The sequence below is a fragment of the Mandrillus leucophaeus genome, unplaced genomic scaffold, assembly GCF_000951045.1.
Source record: "Mandrillus leucophaeus isolate KB7577 unplaced genomic scaffold, Mleu.le_1.0 Scaffold842, whole genome shotgun sequence".
NCBI lineage: Eukaryota > Metazoa > Chordata > Mammalia > Primates > Cercopithecidae > Mandrillus > Mandrillus leucophaeus.
The window spans coordinates 456,414-476,210 of NW_012109164.1; the positions used below are offsets into that span (position 1 = coordinate 456,414).

General features: G+C 37.6%; 1 protein-coding gene across 1 annotated transcript; it reads left to right on the plus strand.

Moving 5' to 3' along the window:
- Nucleotides 1–16,313: 16,313 nt before the first annotated feature.
- LOC105530768 (olfactory receptor 1440-like) lies at nt 16,314–17,267 on the plus strand. Its single transcript, XM_011968443.1, has one exon. It carries the CDS (start codon nt 16,314–16,316, stop codon nt 17,265–17,267), a length of 954 nt encoding a protein of 317 aa, XP_011823833.1.
- Nucleotides 17,268–19,797: the final 2,530 nt, after the last annotated feature.

The following is a 19,797-nucleotide window of genomic DNA, read 5'->3' on the forward strand; positions in this document are numbered from 1 at the left end:
ACAGGAATGAACGTGGGTCCCTTTTGGAATGAGTTGAATTATTTTCCTTTATTCTGTTGGAATTTTTTGTTTCAAAACTGGCCTTTATGCAACGAGGAAATTTACTTAAATCATTTATTTTTAAAATTTTTCTTGTTTTTGCCTTTTATTGTAAAATTTCTACACACATACAAAATACATAAAGTATAAATGTACACTGCAATGGTATAGAAAAACACTAGTGTAACCACAACTAACATCAGGAAATACAGCACACCATCATCTCAGAGGCCCTCTGTGTCTTTCTGAATCACAAAAGCCTCCTTCCATATCTGATGTTACAATTTATTGCTTACTGTATAATTTTGCTATGTGTGTATCACTAACCAAAGTAGTTTAGTTTTGCTTCTTCCCAAGTTTTAAATTTTTGCAATCCTATTTAAATATCCTTTTGTGTTTTGCTTCTCTTACTTAATGTTATAGTTACAACCTTCTTCCATGTAATCCTGCAACCACAGTTTGTTTGATTTTTATATAGCACTTCAGTGTATAGACCAAAATTTACATATCCATTCCACATTGATGGGTATTTGAGGCTAATACAATGTTGTTCTGGAGAAGTAGAATTACTGAGTCGTAAGGAATAAGCATGTTGTGTGAATTTTCAACTTTCCTGTTTTGAAAAGTTGTTGTCCAAGGTTGGAGCTCCAGAAAACAAGCTGTGAGGCCAAAATTTGCCTCCAGGAGATTTATTGTGGAATATTCTCAGAATCCACACTTGAAATGAAGTGGCTTTCCATGTACATTTTAGAATCAGTTGTCAACAATTGGACACTTTGTGTATTAGTCCTTTCTCATACTGCTATAAAGAAATACCGGAGACTGGGTAATCTAGAAAGAAAGGAGGTTTAATTGGCTCACAGTTCCACAGGCTGTATAGGAAGCATGGCTGGGGAGGCCTCAAGGAACTTACAGTCATGGCAGGAGAAGTAAGGCACGTCTGACATGGTGGCAGGAGAGAGGGAAAGCCAGGGGAGGTGACACACCTTAAAACTGTCAACTCTCGTGAGAACTTACTCTCTATCAGGAGAATAGCAGAGGAAAAATCTACCCCCATGACCCAGTCATCTCCCACAAGGTCCCTCCTCTGTCTGACACGTGGGGATTACAATTCAAGTTGAAATTTGGGTATGGACACAGAGTTAAACCATATCAGTGGCTCCACTGCTGGGGGCATCAAGGTGGCTACCAATGGCTCACACTTTGACCCGTTGGCAGCAGCTAGCAGAGGCAGTGACTGGGGATGGAGTATGTCCATGGGGTTCCAGGGATGTGGAGATGCGTGGGCTGTTGTGTCCCAGGGCAGGATGCAATCTGCTGGGGGCTGGGCTTTTAAGGTGGCACTGTGCTGTAGCTGCTTAGGACTCAGGGAGTATGTGGGATCCAGTGTGAGCTCCCTCTCTAGAGCAGTGCCATCAAATGGTCTTCAGGCAGCTCTCTAGGTTAGTCTAGGACCCACATAGATTGATGGTTCTCTTGTGGTTACAATTACAGGAGTTCTCGGTGGAAATGTGAACCACTGGGGTTCTCTCACTTATGCTTTGCTCACATTGGGGAGCCTCTGCAGGTTCCCAGCTGATCCCAGCTGGGCAGGCTGCCTTGCTTCCCTCTCCTTCCTTGCCATAGGTGTTTCCTGTTACTTCTCTGTAGAATTCCAGTGTTCTTTCTTAGACAATCTTCTTGAAGTGTGATTATCTACTTGCTATTTTGGTTCTTCTTTGTGGTGGAGGAGAGTAACAGATGCCTCTAGTCAGCCATCTTAAAGCTCCTCCTCCTCTTTCCCTCTATTTTTAAAAGCTCCTTCTTCTTTCCAAATTTCATTTTTCTCACTTTTCTTGAAGCCTATTTTCTACATCATTTGCTGTTTTTAGTAGCTTATTTTTGTCCTCATTGCTACTCCCACACAGATTTCATTTTTGCGTTTCTGTGGTGTAATTTTTTCTTCTTCATAGCTGAGTTATGCCAAGGCATTTTTCATCCTCTTCTGTTATCTTTTCATTTCTGTCTTAAGCTTTCATATCTCTGTTTTAACTTTTGTATTATAGGTTTTAAAAAATTAACTGTTTTGATTTCATGGCCATATGTAGAAATCTTGTTTTCATCAGCTATTGGACAATAATTTTTAGGTGTATTTCCTTCATTTGCCATTTATTTTAGTTGTTCCCTTATTTTTCTTTTGTTATTTTTGATGAATTTTATAAAGATTTATTTTGTTTTTATTTTCATTATTTCTTGGCCTTTTTGGGTAGATTAGAATTATTTTTACATTTTCTCCTCTACTTGTTGAATGTGCACATTCTATTTCTATTATTTTCATGATTACCCCAGAAACTTAATTATGTGTATATCTTATCAAATTTTAACTTTAATCAATATTTTTATCATTTTCCTGTGTGATTCAAGGACTTTTGATATTTTTAATTCTAATTACCCCTTAATTTGTGCACGATTTTTATTTGTATTTTAATTTCATATAATTTTCTCGCCACATAAAATATCTTACCAGTTTTATATAATGCGTATTTTTAAACTTTATTATATATTTCTACTTCCTATGCTTTTCACTCTTACTACATCTCATAAGCTTCCATTTAAAATCACTTTCCTTTTGCCCAAAGTACAAACTTCTTCAAGAATGCCTTTTATCAGTGTCTCTGGCCTGTCCAAAAACATGTTGTATTTCCCTTCATTCTTCAAGTTACTTTCACTGGACTGAGACTTTTAGATTGACTGATTTGTTAACGTGTGTTGGTGGGGAGCATTAATCAGGGCTATTTCCTCTAACTTGGTTCAATATTTCACTTGGTTCTGTGTTCATTTTGGATACATGGTGGTTTATTTCAACAGAAATTGGAGTAACAACTGACTTAGAGATTTATACAGATTCTAGAATCACCAGTGCAATGACTGTGGAAAGGAGTAGTATGACAATTACAAAGTTCATTCTCTTGGGATTCTCTGAATATCCAAAGACCACTATTTTTCTCTTTTCAATGTTCCTAGGGATCTACCTCCTGACCGTGTCCTGAAACGTGAGTCTCATCACACTTATCAGGAGGGACTCCCATCTACATGCACCTGTGTACTTTTTCTTTAGTAATCTGTCTTTTCTGGACATCTGCTGTGTTTCCACTATAGCCCCCAAGATGCCCTCAGACTTTTTCAAGAAGCAAAAATTCATCTCCTTTATGGGGTGCACCATGCAGTACTTCTCTAGACTGAATCTGACTGAGTGCTGTCTTCTTGCAACCATGGCTTATGATCGATATGCTGCCATTTGTGATCCTCTGCTCTATATGGCCATCACATCGCCCACTCTATGTATGCCAATGGTGGCAGGATTTTGTACAACTGGTTCTTTAGCTCATTTATTCAACTATGTGCCTTGCTTCTGCTCCATTTCTGTGAGACAAATAGCAGCCATTTCTTTTGTGACCTGCCCCACCTGCTGATTCTATCCTGTTCTCATACTGTTTTTTTTTTTTTTTTCCTCAAGTCATGACCTCTATGCTCAAGTAATCTTTATACTCACGTCTGTCTTGGTTATCATGATATCTTATGGTTATATCATCGCCAACATTCATCTCCTTTATGGGGTGCACCATGCAATACTTCTTCTCTAGCCTGGGTCTGACTGAGTGCTGTCTTCTGGAAGCTATGGCTTGTAATTGATATGCTGCCATTTGTGACCCTCAGCTCTACATGGCCATCCATGTCCCCAACCTCTGTGTGCACATAGTGGTTGGAACCTGTATAACTATTATCTTTGGCTCATTTATCCAACTATGTGCTGTGCTTCAGCTCCATTTCTGTGGGCCAAATGGCAACCATTTCTTCTGTGACCTGCCCCAACTGTTGATCCTATCTTGCTCTGTCACCTTTTTCTGTCAAGTCATGACCTCCATGCTTACCGTGGTATTTGGACTCATGTCTGTCTTGGTTATCATGATATTTTATGGTTATATCATTGCTACCATTCTGAAGATCATCTCAGTTGAAGGCAGGTCTAAGGTCTTCAACATTGGTGTTCTCCCCTGATAGCAGTGACTCTCTTCTACTTCTCAGGAATCTTTATCTATTTGTGCTCTCACTCTGATGCTTCTCTGAGTGGAAACAAGGTGGATTCTATTGTATACACTGTGATGATCCCCATGTTGAATCCATTGATCTACAGCCTGAGTGACAAGTAAATCAAAGATGCCCTGAAGAGATGGCCTTTTCTTTTTGAAGGAAAAGAGTTGCCACTTCTTGCCTGCTTTCCAAGCAATAACTTTAATCTAAGGCAGCTGCCTTGTAAAATGGCATTTGTTGATGTTGAGATATGCTGTGCCCTCTCTCATTACTTATAGGTTAATAACCATAGTCAGTTTTCATCACCACCCAAATGGATAAATAGTCCAGCTCTAAGGGGAAATAAATTACATACAAAACGTTTTGGAGCACATGGAAAATATGTACTCACAAGAAAGTAAATCTTGAAGATGCTGGACCAGGGTACCTGGAATATAATATCAGTGGAAAATTTATGGAAAGGATTCAATATTTTGACAAATACACCTGGAAGTGATGCTAATAGCCTATTAGGAAGGGCTCCATGAAATCAACCTAGTGATCAATCAATGGTAGATTGGATCAAGGAAATGTGGTACACATCCACCACTGAATACTATGCAGCCATAAAAACAAATGTCATTTGCAGCCACATGGATGCACCTGGAGGCCATTATCCTGAGTGAATTAATGCAGAAATAGAAAATCAGATACTACATGTTTTCACTTATAAGTGGAAGCTAATCGTTGGGCACTCATGGATATAACGATGGCAACAATAGACACTGGGAAGGGAGACGTGTGGCAAGGATTAAAAACCTACCTATTGGATTCTATGCTCACTACCTTGGTGATGGGATCCATACCCCAAACCTGAGTATCATGCAAAATACCCAGGCAACAAACCTGCACGTGTACTCCTGCATCTAAACTAAAAGCTGAAAAAAAAAGAAAAAAATAGAAATGGCTTCATGAATTTGGACAATCTGATGGCTTACATGCATGAGGTAGAAATGCCAGAAGTTTCATGGGATAGTGTTGAGAAATAGGACACAAGGCTCAAAGTAGTAGCAAAGATAGCATGAATTTACCAGGCAAGGGCTGAGAACCCACCACCTGACTATGTTTTCAGAGGATACTTTTTTCTGTAAGGTACTAAATAATGCATGTGTGTGGGGTACTCATGCGTCTTTGAGAAGCTTGGGGATGGTTATCTTCTGTAGAATAAAGCTGGAAGTAGAATGGAACTTGGAATTGGGCTCACATTTAGGCTTTGACCCAAGCAAGTCCAGAAGGTGTATGTAAATTACAGGAATAAGTGGCCCAAGCTGTGATGTCACCTTCTTCAATTCTACCTATAGCCTCATCTAGGCCAATTACCTATGACCAACTGAAGGGTACAGAAATAATTCAGGACTTATTTACAGATGTGTTGGTGTGCCAATGTAACCAAGTGATCCACTGATCTCATGTTGTATATTATTATCTAGAAGTATCTGGCTTGACAGCCCAATTAAGGAATCAGCTAGAGAAAACATACCTTTGTGGTTAAGACAGTATTCTCCAGGAAGCTGTATGTGCACTAATCAGTTAATATATGATGCTGTTCCCCCAATAACTAGAATATATGCAGCTAGGAACCAAAGAATGGAAGCAAGATTTTTACTTCTTGACCGTCATTCTCAATGACCAACTTCTATGGCTTGTGTTTTGTTTTCCCACAGATTTAGATTCCATTAAGTTAGAGGTTCTATATTTCAGGGGCAAACACATCTTCCATACAACACAGTACGATTCCAATAAACATGAAACTGAGACTTCTTCCTGATGCTAACAGGTTAGCAGGCAAATAAAGGACTTCCTATATGGTGGGTATAATTGATTTGAGAAGTTGGGGTTGCTTTTATGCAACAGGGACTGGAACATGTCTGGAGCCCAGAGGACTAACTGGAATATCCTGGGACATTTCGGTGCTTGGGGCAACTATTTAATTAGAAATTGCAGCAACCAGGAACTATTAAGAGCAAGGCAACTAAGGGATCTGATCCTTCAGGGGTGTGGGATCTGGGTTAACCCGCTAGACAATCTCGACCAGGTGAAGTAATGGCTAAGAATGAGGGAAATCTGAAATCAGTGGTGGAGAGGGTTAAGATTAATCAGCTCCAACCTCAGAACCACCTGATATAGCAAGGATGATAACCTGCTTAACTAGCCAATTCATTGTACCTCACCTTTTGGGGAAGAAGTGAGCACATCTAGTTCTTGCAAAAAAGGAAGCTCCATATTGTAGCACTGGAGTCTGATACAATGGGATGGTGTAAACATGTGTGAATGGTACAAAGGGCAGATACTTCTTACTCACCTTGTCAGATCATCTTAGCCTCACCTATGTCTGAGAATTTTTGTGGTAGCCCCAGCTATTGATGTGGCACCCAGTCTGTGAACCTTCTAACTCTTTTCATTCAGACGCTGCCTGACAATATCTTGCCTCATGATTGCTCCTTGTTCCACACAAAATATTAACTGCATCTCTAATCTAGAAGAAAAAAAAACCGCCTACTTTTTTTCTTTTTCTCTTAACTGTTCTGAAATATTTGAACAGGTAAGCACACATTCTCCAATCAAAACCATCTCATTGCATAGCAATAACCAATGTTAGGGTAATGAAAGAGAGAAAAGTCTTTGGGAGGCCGAGGCAGGTGGATCACAAGGTCAGGAGATGGAGACCATCCTGGTTAACATGGTGAAACCCCGTCTTTGCTAAAAAAAATACTTAGCCGGGCTTGGTGACATGCGCCTGTAGACCCAGCAAGTTGGGAGGCTGATGCAGGAGAATCGCTTGGACCTGGGAGGCAGAGGTTGTAGTGAGCTGAGATCGCATCACTGTACTCCAGCCTCGGTGACACAGCGAGACTCCATCTGAAAAAGAGAGAGAGAGAAAAGTCATCACTCACATGAAAGATGCACAAGTTTAAAACCAGAAGATATATTTAAACAATCAGAATAAAACCCTATGAAATGTACTTACTGGTGAGGAAAATAGAAGCAGAGAAAGGCTTTTAAAAATCCACTGAACGGCATTTAACAGCCGCCTATGACTCTACAGGACTTGTGATCATTTCTCATGGCTTCCCATAGGCTCTCGGACAGGGGATCCAAGCAAAGCGCCAGGCTTGTAAACTGACACAGGTGGAGGCATGCATCTTCTAAATTTGGATATTAAAAACAAGTTTGCAATATAACCTAAGAGATAGTCTTGCTAAAAATATCAAAACTGAATCATATTAAGTATATCCAGGTCAGGCGTGGTGGCTCACGCCTGTAATTCCAGCACTTCAGGAGGCCAAAGCAGGATTGCTTGAGCCCAGGAGTTTGAGACAAGCCTGGGCAACATGATGAAACCCCATCTTCACTAAAAATACAAAAATTAGCCAGGCATGGTGGCATGTATCTGTTGTCCCAGCTACTTGGGAGGCTGAGGCGGGAGGATCACTTGCCCGGCAAGTTGAGGCTTCAGCGAGCTATGATAGCACCACTGCACTGCAGTCTGGGCAACAGAGCAAGATCCTGTTTCAAAAAACAAAAAACAAAAAAGGGAGCTCCAACTGCCAATTTATAGGAAATATGGAGTACAGAAAATCAGATTAAACTACTACAGGGAGATAATCAGCAAAATTCAGATTGTGAGAAGTTCCAAAGGAAAAACCAATAGATTTGAGAGACAGAGAGGGAGGGAGAGAGGTAGAGAGAGAGATAACTGACACATTTTATAAAGCCAAAACTAGTATTAGCAACTTAATATTTAGGTATGTACATTTGAGTGATAAAGCTATAAGGAAAAGTAAGGAAATAATTATCACAAGATCAGAATAGTGGCTACTGTTAGATGTCAAACGTATTTTCATCATAACTCATTAAGCTGAATATTTTAATGCTGTTTTCTGTATTTGATTATTTTTTAAAATAAAGTTAAAAAATTTAAATTAAATCCAAGTATAACCTGATATTTCTTAATGTTTAAAAGTTACGATTCCACAGAACTCTCCATTCCAAATCAACAGAATATACATTCTTCTCAGCACCACATCGTACTTATTCCAAAATTGATCACATAGTTGGAAGTAAAGCACTCCTCAGCAAAAGTAAAAGAACAGAAATCACAACAAACTGTCTCTCAAACCACAGTGCAATCAAATTAGAACTCAGGATTAAGAAACTCACTCAAAACTGCTCAACTACATGGAAACTGAACAACCTGCTCTGGAATGACTACTGGGTAAATAGCAAAATGAAGGCAGAAACAAAGATGTCCTTTGAAACAAATGAGAACAAAGACACAACACACCAGAATCTCTGGGACACATTTAAAGCAGTGTGTAGAAGGAAATTTATAGCACTAAATGTCCACAAGAGAAAGCAGGAAGGATCTAAAATTGACACCCTAACATCACAATTAAAAGAACTAGAGAAGCAAGAGCAAACAAATTCCAAAACTAGCAGAAGGCAAGAAATAACTAAGATCACAGCAGAACAGAAGGAGATAGAGACACAAAAAAACCCTCAAAAAATCAATGAATCCAGGAGCTGGTTTTTTGAAAAGATGAACAAAATTAATAGACTGCTAGCAAGACTAATAAAGAAGAAAAGAGAGAAGAATCAAATAGATGTAATAAAAAATGACAAAAGGGATATCACCACCGATCCCACAGAAATACAAGCTACCATCAAAGAATACTGTAAACACCTCTACACAAATAAACTAGAAAATCTAGAAGAAATGGATAAATTCCTGGACACATACACCCTCCCAACACTAAACCAGGAAGAAGTTGAATCGCTGAATAGACCAATAATGGGCTCTGAAATTGCAGCGATAATTAATAGCCTACCAACCAAAAAAAGTCCAGGACCAGATGGATTCACAGCTGAATTCTACCAGAGGTACAAAGAAGAGCTGGTACCATTCCTTCTGAAACTATTCCAATGAATAGAAAAAGAGGGAATCCTTCCTAACTCATTTCATGAGGCTAGCATCATCCTGATACCAAAGCCTGGCAGAGACACAACAATAAAAGAGAATTTTAGACCAATATCCCTGATGAACATCGATGCGAAAATCCTCGATAAAATACTGGCAAACCAAATTCAGCAGCACATCAAAAAGCTTATCCACTATGATCAAGTTGGCTTCATCCCTGGGATGCAAGGGTGGTTCAACATATGTTAATCAATAAATGTAATCCATCACTTAACAGAACCAAAATCAAAAACCACATAGTTATCTGAATAGATGCAGAAAATGCCTTCAACATAATTCAACAGGCCTTCATGCTAAAAACTCTTAATAAACTAGGCATTGACGGAACGTATCTCAAAATAATAAGTGCTATTTATGACAAACCCACAGCCAGTATCATACTGAATGGGCAAAAATGGGAAGCATTCCCTTTGAAAACTGGCACAAGACAGGGATGACCTCTCTCACCACTCCTATTCAACGTAGTGTTGGAAGTTCTAGCCACAGCAATCACGCAAGAGAAAGAAATATAGGGTATTCAATTAGGAAAAGAGGAAGTCAAATTGTCCCTGTTTGCAGATGACATAATTGTATATTTAGAAAACCCCATCGTCTCAGCCCAAAACCTCCTTAAGCTGATAAGCAAATTCAGCCAAAATCAATGTGCAAAAATCACAAGCATTCTTATACACCAATAACAGACAAACAGAGAGCCAAATCAGGAGTGAACTCCCATTCACAATTGCAAGAGAATAAAATATCTAGGAATCCAACTTACAAGGGATGTGAAGGACCTCTTCACGGAGAACTACAAACCGTACTCAGTGAAATAAAAGAGGACACAAACAAATGGAAGAACATTCTATGCTCATGGATAGGAAGAATCGACATTGTGAAAATGGCCATACTGCTCCAGGTAATTTATAGATTCAATGCCATCCCCATCAAGCTACCAATGACTTTCTTCACAGAACTGGAAAAATCTATTTGAAAGTTCATATAGAACCAAAAAAATAAAAGCCTGCATTGCCAAGACAATCCTAAGCCAAAACAACACAGCAGGAGGCATCAGGCTACCTGACTTCAAACTATCCTACAAGGCTACAGTAACCAAAACAGCATGGTACGGGTACCAAAACAGCGATATAGACTAATGGAACAGAACAGAATCCTCAGAAATAACACCAGACATCTACAACCATGTGATCTTTGACAAACGTGACAAAAACAAGCAATGGGGAAAGGATTCCCTATTTAATAAATGGTGCTGGGAAAACTGGCTAGCCATATGTAGAAAGCTGAAACTGGATGCCTTCCTTAAACCTTATAAAAAATTAATTCAAGATGGATTAAAGACTTAAATATTAGACCTAAAACCATAAAAACCCTAGAAGAAAACCTAGGCAATACCATTCAGGACATAGGCATGGGCAAGGACTTCATGACTAAAACACCAAAAGCAATGGCAACAAAACCCAAAATAGACAAATGGGATCTAATTAAACTAAAGAGCTTCTGCACAGCAAAAGAAACTACCATCAGAGTGAACAGGCAACCTACAGAATGGGAGACAATTTTCACAATCTACCCATTTGACAAAGGGCTAATATCCAGAATCTACAAAGAACTTAAACAAATTTACAAGAAAAAAATAATATAACCCCATCAAAAAGTGGACAAAGGATATAAACAGACTGTTTTCGAAAGAAGACATTTATGCAGACAACAGACATATGAAAAAATGCTCATCATCACTGGCCATCAGAGAAATGCAAATCAAAACCACAATGAGATACCATCTCACACCAGTTAGAATGGTGATCATTAAAAAGTCAGGAGACAACAGGTGCCGGAGAGGATGTGGAGAAATAGGAATGCTTTTACACTGTTGGTGGGAGTGTAAACTAGTTTAACCATTGTGGAAGGCAGTGTGGTGATTCCTCAAGGATCTAGAGCTAGATCCTTGACCCAGCAATTCCATTACTGGGTAAATACCCAAAGGATTATAAATCATGCTACTATAAAGACACATGCACATGTATGTTTATTGCGGCACTATTCACAATAGCAAAGACTTGGAACCAACACAAATGTCCATCAATGATAGACTGGATTAAGGAAATATGGCACATATACACCATGGAATACTAGGTAGCCATCAAAAAGGATGAGTTCATGTCCTTTGTAGGGACATGGATGAAGCTGGAAACCATCATTCTGAGCAAACTATTCTCACATATTCTCACTCATAGGTGGGAATCGAACAATGAGAACGCTCGGACACAGGGCAGGGAACATCACACACCGGGGCTTGCCATGGAGTGGAGGGATGGGGGAGGGATAGCATTAGTAGAAATACCTAATGTAAATGACAAGTTAATGTGTGCAGCAAACAAACATGACACATGTATACACATATAACAAACCTGCACGTTGTGCACGTATACCCTAGAACTTAAAGTATAATAAAAAGAAAAAGAAAAAAAAAGTTATAAATAAAAAGCTAGTATGACATGATATTACAGTTAAGGTTAATGAGACCAGGAACATCTGGGTTGCATTAATGTTATTAACAAGACAAAATACAAGAGTTCAAGAGTAAAATAACTATTAAATTTTGAAGTAGAATTTACAAAGTTTTAAAAACTTACAATGTCATATAACAAAAGCTGAATGTAAAAAACTATACCTATAAAATGAGCACGGTTTTTTATAGAAATATGAACAGAAAATGGAGAAATTAAAACAATAATATTATTAACAAAAACAAAATGCTAACATTTATTGAGTACGTCAAGGTACTTTCCAGGTATTTCATTTGAATTCATCACAACCCTATAAGATAACCCTCTTATGTCCTCCCTTTTACTGATTAATAAACTGAGGCATAGTGAGATTAAGAAAGATGATCAAGGGCCCATATCTCATAAGCAACAAAGTCAAAATTCAAACCCAAGCAAGTCTGTTCAGAGCCACAGCACATAATCAAAAAAGACACAATAAATAGCAGATTTTGGCTTAAAATGTTGGTGATCAAACAATCATCTGCCTGAAACAATCTCTGTTTATGTTTGCTATCCTGACAAGATTATTAATAACTCCCTTTTTCATGCCCAAAGTTTTCTAGTTTAGTTAATATATGTAATGGTCACCCTACCTTGAAAGTCCCTCCCAGATATCATGATTCTAAAAGTATGAAAAGAAAAATTAGAACTTGATTCAATTAGGTGATGAGGGGCACACTGTTGTGTAAAGAAATGGAATCAACTGGGAATATTTATCTGTGTTTTCTCTAATGTTTCTCATCATTCTAGAGAATAATTAATGGTGCCTTCTGTTAATTGCCTCTTCTCTCCCCACACCCAAAGGAAATGTTTAAGAGATTCTTTAGTTGTAAGCACCTTTCTTGCAGCAATGACCAAAGCACAGAGCCATGGCCAAAGCACAGAGCCTAGGGGAAGCTGAACACTTGTGTTACGATGCTTGTGGCCTCTAATTTTTGAAAGAACACGACACTCATCTGGGGACGAGAGCACACTTCAGTGGAAGGCAGCGTGGCAGCAGTGCCTCCCAGAATTTCAAGAAGATACACATGTCAGGAGCCAAACACCTGCATGAACATTTGGGTGGGTGAAATCAGAATGGGGGAAACTTGGCTTCCATGCTTGAAACCCTTTCCCTTTTTCTTCTTTCTACTGTAACCCCACTCTCTTATGCACTTAGCAAAGACCTCATGCATCCAGGCTCAACATCTGTTTTTGTTTGTTTTTGGAAAACTCATGATCCCTCTTCCCCACTCTCATAGAATAATATTAATTTTAATGGAAACCAAGGTATTGGAGTTGAAAAAAATAACCTTACACTGTTTCAAACACTAGCCAGTGAGTAAAGTGGAATGGGGGGCATGGAGTTTTCCTGATAGCTTATCATCTGGACCATAGAACCTAACATTTTTACCACCAAATAATCCCATTTTACCTATAAAAATGTGTTTTAGTTAGCAAACCACCTTTAGATATAGTTATTATTATTCAGTATTAGTATAACATCTCTCATTTTTGACAGCCTAGTTGTTATTTTACATATCAGAGTTAAGTCCTTGCAAAAGCATATGAAGTGATGATGATTCTTCCTTTAGAGATGAAGAAATGAAGGCACATAAAGGTGAATTACTTTGCCCCAAATCACAAAGTTGATTAATGGTGACACCAAATATACTCTGCTTTTCAATAGTTAATTTTCCAAGTTTATTTGTCAGAGATAATTAAAACTTTTGCTGAGTCTGAAATAGAGTAGCCAAAGGGGGTTAATGTAATTTTATGCTAAAGCAACTTGATAGTGTTGTTTTTTATAAATATATAATTTTAATAACTTTGTGAAATATTAAAAATGATCATTTATGGCCATCTTTGCATGCCAAAGGGATATTAATCATTGCAACAGTTGATGCAGGGGGCGATTTACCGTAGCTATAATTTATGTTGGGCCAGTGTGACCTTTAGACTCCACCTACTTTTATTTTATTTATGATTTCAAATGAATCCTCAAAGCTCTAACAACTTATTCATTAATTTAATTAAATGGTGCAATGCTAATATTAACTAGGAAAATAAAGACGAAAGAGATACAAACTGTATGTAAATTAGTAGTGTAGTATAATTGTTCAATGCTGGACCCTGGTGTCAGTCTATCTGAGAGGGTTCCCAGCTGTATCACTTATTAATATTGAGATCATGGGAAAGATCCCTGACTTCCTGTGCTTTATATTAAAATGAGATTGTTGTGAAGACTAAATAAATATATTAGAATTATGGCTAGGACAGTAAGTGCTGAATAACTGTTACATATTATTATTATTATTGATGAAGTACTCTAAAAATTATAGTTGATTTATCTTTTTGATATTCAAAATCCATTAGTATGCAAGCTATATTAATAGATTTAAGCCACTTATCACTCACTGGTTCTGCTCTGCTTATTTTCTTCACTCACTATATATTAATTATGCCTAGTGTTCCATTATTGGAACGCTAAGCATGTGGGAGTCATTTATTTTATTTTATTTATTTATTTATTTATTTATTAATTATTTTTATTTTTTTCCCTGTGCTTACTTTAAGGTAGTAATATTTTTTAAAAATTATTATACTTTAAGTTCTAGGGTACATATGCACAATGTGAAGGTTTGTTACATACGTATACATGTGCCATGTTGGTGTGCTGCACCCACTAACTCGTCATTTACATTAGGTATGTCTCCTAATGCTATCCCTCCCCCATCCCCTCACCCCACAACAGGCCCCGATGTGTGATGTTCTCCACCCTGCGTCCAAGTGTTCTCATTGTTCAGTTCCCACCTATGAGTGAGAACTTGTGGTGTTTGTTTTTCTGTCCTTATGATAGTTTGCCCAGAATGATGGTTTCCAGCTTCATCCATGTCCCTACAAAGGACATGAACTCATCCTTTTTGATGGCTGCCTAGTATTCCATGGTGTACATGTGCCACATTTTCTTAATCCAGTCTATCAGTGATGGATGTTTGTGTTGGTTCCAAGTCTTTGCTATTGTGAATAGTGCCACAATAAACATACATGTGCATGTGTCTTTATAGTAGCATGATTTACAATCGTTTGGGTATATACCCAGTAATGGGATGGCTGGGTCAAACAGTATTTCTAGTTCTAGATCCTTGAGGAATCACCACACCACAGTCTTCCACAATGGTTGAACTAGTTTACACTGCATGTGGGAGTCATTTATATCTTACTGCTCAAGGTCATCGCAAAGGTCTGATTTTTCAAATTCAAAAAATTGCAACCTCAGGCATAAATGGGTTAATGTGATTAAAATATTTTAATAAAATAATCTATGAAAATTTATAATTATCCAAAACAAAAATAGCTTGTGAGGAGTAGCATTGTTTTACAGTTTTGAAAATGTCATAAATGTCTGTTTCATAGAAGACAGCTGGATTCTTATATTTGTTTCTCTTTTAATCTGTTGCAATATACAGTTTTGGTTAAGGTAGATGAGGAAATCTGGTCTCACATAGATACGTAATTCGAAAAAGAAGGAGTATTTTAACAGTCTTTTCAGAGAGTTTTTGTTTTAGAGAGGATTTTGTTTTCTAGAGAATACACTTAGCATTGGAATTTGACGGTTATATTGTGTTTACATATTCTTCCATATTAAAGGTTACTGACCTGCTTTCCAAACCCATCATAGTAGTTTGCACTCCCAATAACAGGGGATGAGGATTCCATTTATTTTATGTTCTAGTCAATGCTTGATATTGCCCCACTTCTTAATTTTTGTCAAAATGGCAAGTGTGAAATTGTATCCACTGTTTTAATTTGCATTTCTGTAATTATTCATTAGATTTAACATTATTTAATATTAATAATGTTCATGAATGGTTTCAAACTATGTAAGTTTTCAATTATGACATTTCTCTAATTATCAATTTGCTACTGATTTTTAACTTAATAACACTGTAGTCAGAGAATGTTACCTATATGACCCCATTAAACATTTAAATTTAAGTTTTTCACAAATCAAAAGAGTGCTTCAAAATTATACTAGAAAGATATCCCCTAATGACACCACTTTCATACCATTCATGCTATGTGCCTGACAGATACCATACATAACCTCAGTTAAAACCTGAGACAGGTTTACTATCCCTGTTTTACTGATGAAATAACAAGCACAAAGATATTAACACAGTTTGTAGGTAGCAGAACCACAATCCAAAAACAGCAGTGTGACATCTAAGTCCATGCTCTTAGTCACTGACTCATGCACAGGATTGTAATTCCATTAGCGATATGCTAACGTTTCCAAAGTGTCTTTTAAAAAGTCCCTTCCAAATGTTCTTATACTTTCTTTTGTTCTCATAAGAGCCTGATATACAATGAAAAGTGTAGTCATCCTCTTTTACGTGTGGAAAAACTGATGCACAGAACCATTGTAGTTTTTTTTTTTTTTTTGCTTATGCATTTTTTTAAAAAACATTTTTTATTATACTTTAAGTTCTAGGGTAAGGGCCAAGGTTAATCAGGGTTATTTCCTCTAAATTGGATCAATATTTTGCTTGGCTCTGTGTTCAGTGTGGATACAAGGTAGTTTATTTCAATAGAAATTGGGATAACAACTGACTTAGATATTTATGCTCTTTTTTCCTACAGATACTAGAATCACCAGTGCAATGACTGAGGAAAGGAACAGTACAACAATTACAAAGTTCATTCTCTTGGGATTCTTTGAATTTCCAAAGCTCGCTAGTTTCCTCTTTTCAATATTCCTGGGGATCTACCTCCTGACAGTGTCCTGGAACATGAGCCTCATCACCCTTATCAGGATGGACTCCCATCTGCATACACCTATGTACTTTTTCCTTAGTAATCTGTCATTTCTGGACATCTGCTATGTTTCCACTATAGCCCCCAAGATGCTCTCAGACTTCTTCAAGAAGCATAAATTCATCTCCTTTATGGGGTGCAGTATGCAGTACTTTTTCTTCTCTAGCCTGGGTCTGACTGAGTGCAGTCTTCTGGCAGCCATGGCTTATGATCGATATGCTGCCATTTGTGACCCTCTGCTCTACACGGCCATCATGTCGCCCACCCTCTGCAGGCAGATGGTGGCAGGATCTTGTATAACTGGATTCTTAGGCTCATTTATCCAACTCTGTGCCTTGCTTCAGCTCCCTTTCTGTGGGCCAAACGTCATCAACCATTTCTTCTGTGATCTGCCCCAGCTGCTGATTCTATCCTGTTCTGACACCTTTTTCTTTCAAGTCATGACCTCTGTTCTCACAGTGATCTTTGGACTCACGTCAGTTTTAGTTATCATGATCTCTTATGGTTATATCATTGCCACCATTCTGAAGATCACCTCAGCTGAAGGCAGAGCCAAAGCTTTCAACACTTGTGCTTCTCACTTGACAGCAGTGATTCTTTTCTTTGGCTCAGGTATCTTTGTTTATATATATCCTAATGCTGGTGATTCCCTGAGCCAAAACAAGTTGGCATCAGTCTTATACACAGTTATAATCCCCATGTTAAATCCAGTGATCTACAGCCTGAGGAACAAGGAAATCAAAGATGCCCTAAACAGATGGAAGAAGAGAATCTTCTCCTGGTGTTATGGAATGAAATAATGGAATTTGTTTCAGATGTATAAATAATGTGGGAAGAACAGCTAAACATTTATTTTCAACTCTCCTAATTGTTGGCAGAATTGCAGTTGCTCCTTATATAAACTCAGGGCTGGCACAAAATCAGGCAAATGCATAAAAGGTATCTTCGAATTTAATAACCATTCTTTATTAGTTGTACTCTAATAAATCAATAGGCCAGGCAAACCACAAGTACTTTTTGTAGCTAGTTGTGGCAATGGGACAGTTCACCTTGAATATTCAATTTCTATTTAACATGGCACTACCTCAAGAACTAGAGATGCTATTACTGGTCAGGGCTTCCAGGAGACTAGCAAGCCTTCTCATAGCATCTTATTTTAGGTAGAAGAGGGATTACTATTAATACAGAGAGATCTTTTTAAAAATAATTTCCCAATTAAGCTGAAACTCACATTTAACCTATTCTTTCACCTCTGGAAATTTTGGATTAATTTCTTCATTTATGCATTTGTCCAAAGCCAAATATTCCTATCAGGTAAAAGGCTTGCTAAAGTCACACAGATGAAATTTGTTCTAATAGGAATGCTTAACGTGTCTGCTAAGTTAAGATTTGGTTGACCAGTTTTCTAGCTAGGTATTCCTAGACAATTCCTTGTATGTTATTCCTATAGTGTCTTTGTTTTTCCATCTTATCTCTACCATGACACCAGAAAAGAGAATCAGAAACTGGCCCACTGTTGGTGACATAATTTAGTCCCTGATTTTTGCATTTCCAACTGTCTTACTATTAACATTTTTGGCTTAATAGGCCAAGTCCCTGTTACAAAGTTGTTTTTCCAATAATTAACAAATAGGAAGTGGTTGGTAAAATCATCCATAAAGAACGGAACCTCTGGGACCACAAGAAAGTCTGAATTTGGCTGTTTCCCTTATAACTTACTACAAGATACAGAGGAATACTAGAGGATTGAGATTTAAAATACCAAACAAGGAAAGGAAGCTGAGGCAGAAAGCACACTTCTGTTGTTTAATCTTCTGGTAGGATTCTGACTTCCATAATCTTAGGCCTGAAATTATGGAAATTTTCAAGAGATTATATCAAGTAAAAGGCATTTTGTATATTCCCCCCACCTCCCTCTGTATTCAGAAGGGAAAATTTCAAATCCCCATGAGTGTTCAGTTGCTAAAAATCTTACAGCAAACTTTTTAGATAACTGTAGGCACTACAATGTGAGAAGTTCTGCTTCTAATAAATACTCCATATCCCTGTGGGTAGAATCCAATTTCAGGGAGCTTGGAGATGAAAGGGAAAGTTATTTCGGAAGACAACTGATTTACAGTTATCGAATAGGATTTTGTTGAGAAGTTTGAGTTGGGGTTGCAAGCCTAGGTTTCATGTAAAGTTTTTTGTTGTTGTTTTTGTTTTGTTTTTAACTAACTCTTGTTAGTGACCCCATTGAGACCTCCCTTGGCTTCAGTTTAAAACAAAGGATATTAGCTGATGACTATACTGACATTGAGAGAGAAGTAACTTCCTAAGTGCCATTCATTTCATTTGGTTGGGTGTTTAATGCTTTTATGGTCACTGATTATTAGAATCTCTGAAGATAAATACTACTTGGAGTTGATATCACAATGAGCAGAAATGCTTTATTATGTAATATTCAAAAGCTCCTTAATTATGAAAAACATAATCTTCAGAAAAGAATGATGTGGCCTTTAAGTCAGAAAGCCCTATCTCTACAGAAGACCAGAATACCTTTTATTTTGATATTGAAATAATCTGTAGGATATGGGTGTATAGGATGCATATCCCCGTGCAGAAATTTCTTATGAACAACAAAGGTTCAGAGATTAACTGGTCATAACAGACGTTCATAAATTAAAGACAAATTCTTGGGCAATATCATATATTTCTCTTTTTGTAACTACTCGTGATTAACATTTTTGTATTGGTGATGTATTTTTTAAACAAAAAATGTACTTTATGTGGTGTACTATGGGAAAATTGTCTGCATATTTCAATTATATTCTATAATATTTTATCGGTCTTTAGGCTGCTGCAGAAGCTTAGCACCATGGCTGGGAACGAAAGACCCTGGATATGAAACAGTAAATTCTGTGCTTTAAGAAGTTGCATTTTCCTTGCTGTGTTAGTAGAAGAGGATGGGGTTTAATATATTCTAGGACTCTGGGCATAGGCTGAACACTCCTGATTGCTGATTGGCAGTTCTGTTTATCACTATATATCTCGATTAATTTATATGCAAAATTTGGAAAATTATTTTATATATGCCTATATCACATTTTGCATTAAGTGCTCTAATAGTTTATTTTTGGCACATGAAGGTGGAAAAGTGAAGATAATAGTGGAACTTTCAACAGGTCCCTAAGTTTTCTAGGTTGAGCCACATCCAGGGAAGTAGATCAATGGATGGCTATACCTATGCAAAGGCTATACCCATGCTTGAGCAGGGTTAGCACCTGGTACACAGGGAATCAGTATACCTGTTTTTATCTGAGGACATGATGACTATGCCCACTGTAAAAA

What these genes read in the sequence shown, in the direction of transcription:
- LOC105530768 (XM_011968443.1), top strand. Translation starts at nt 16,314, where the DNA reads ATGACTGAGGAAAGGAACAGTACAACAATTACAAAGTTCATTCTCTTG.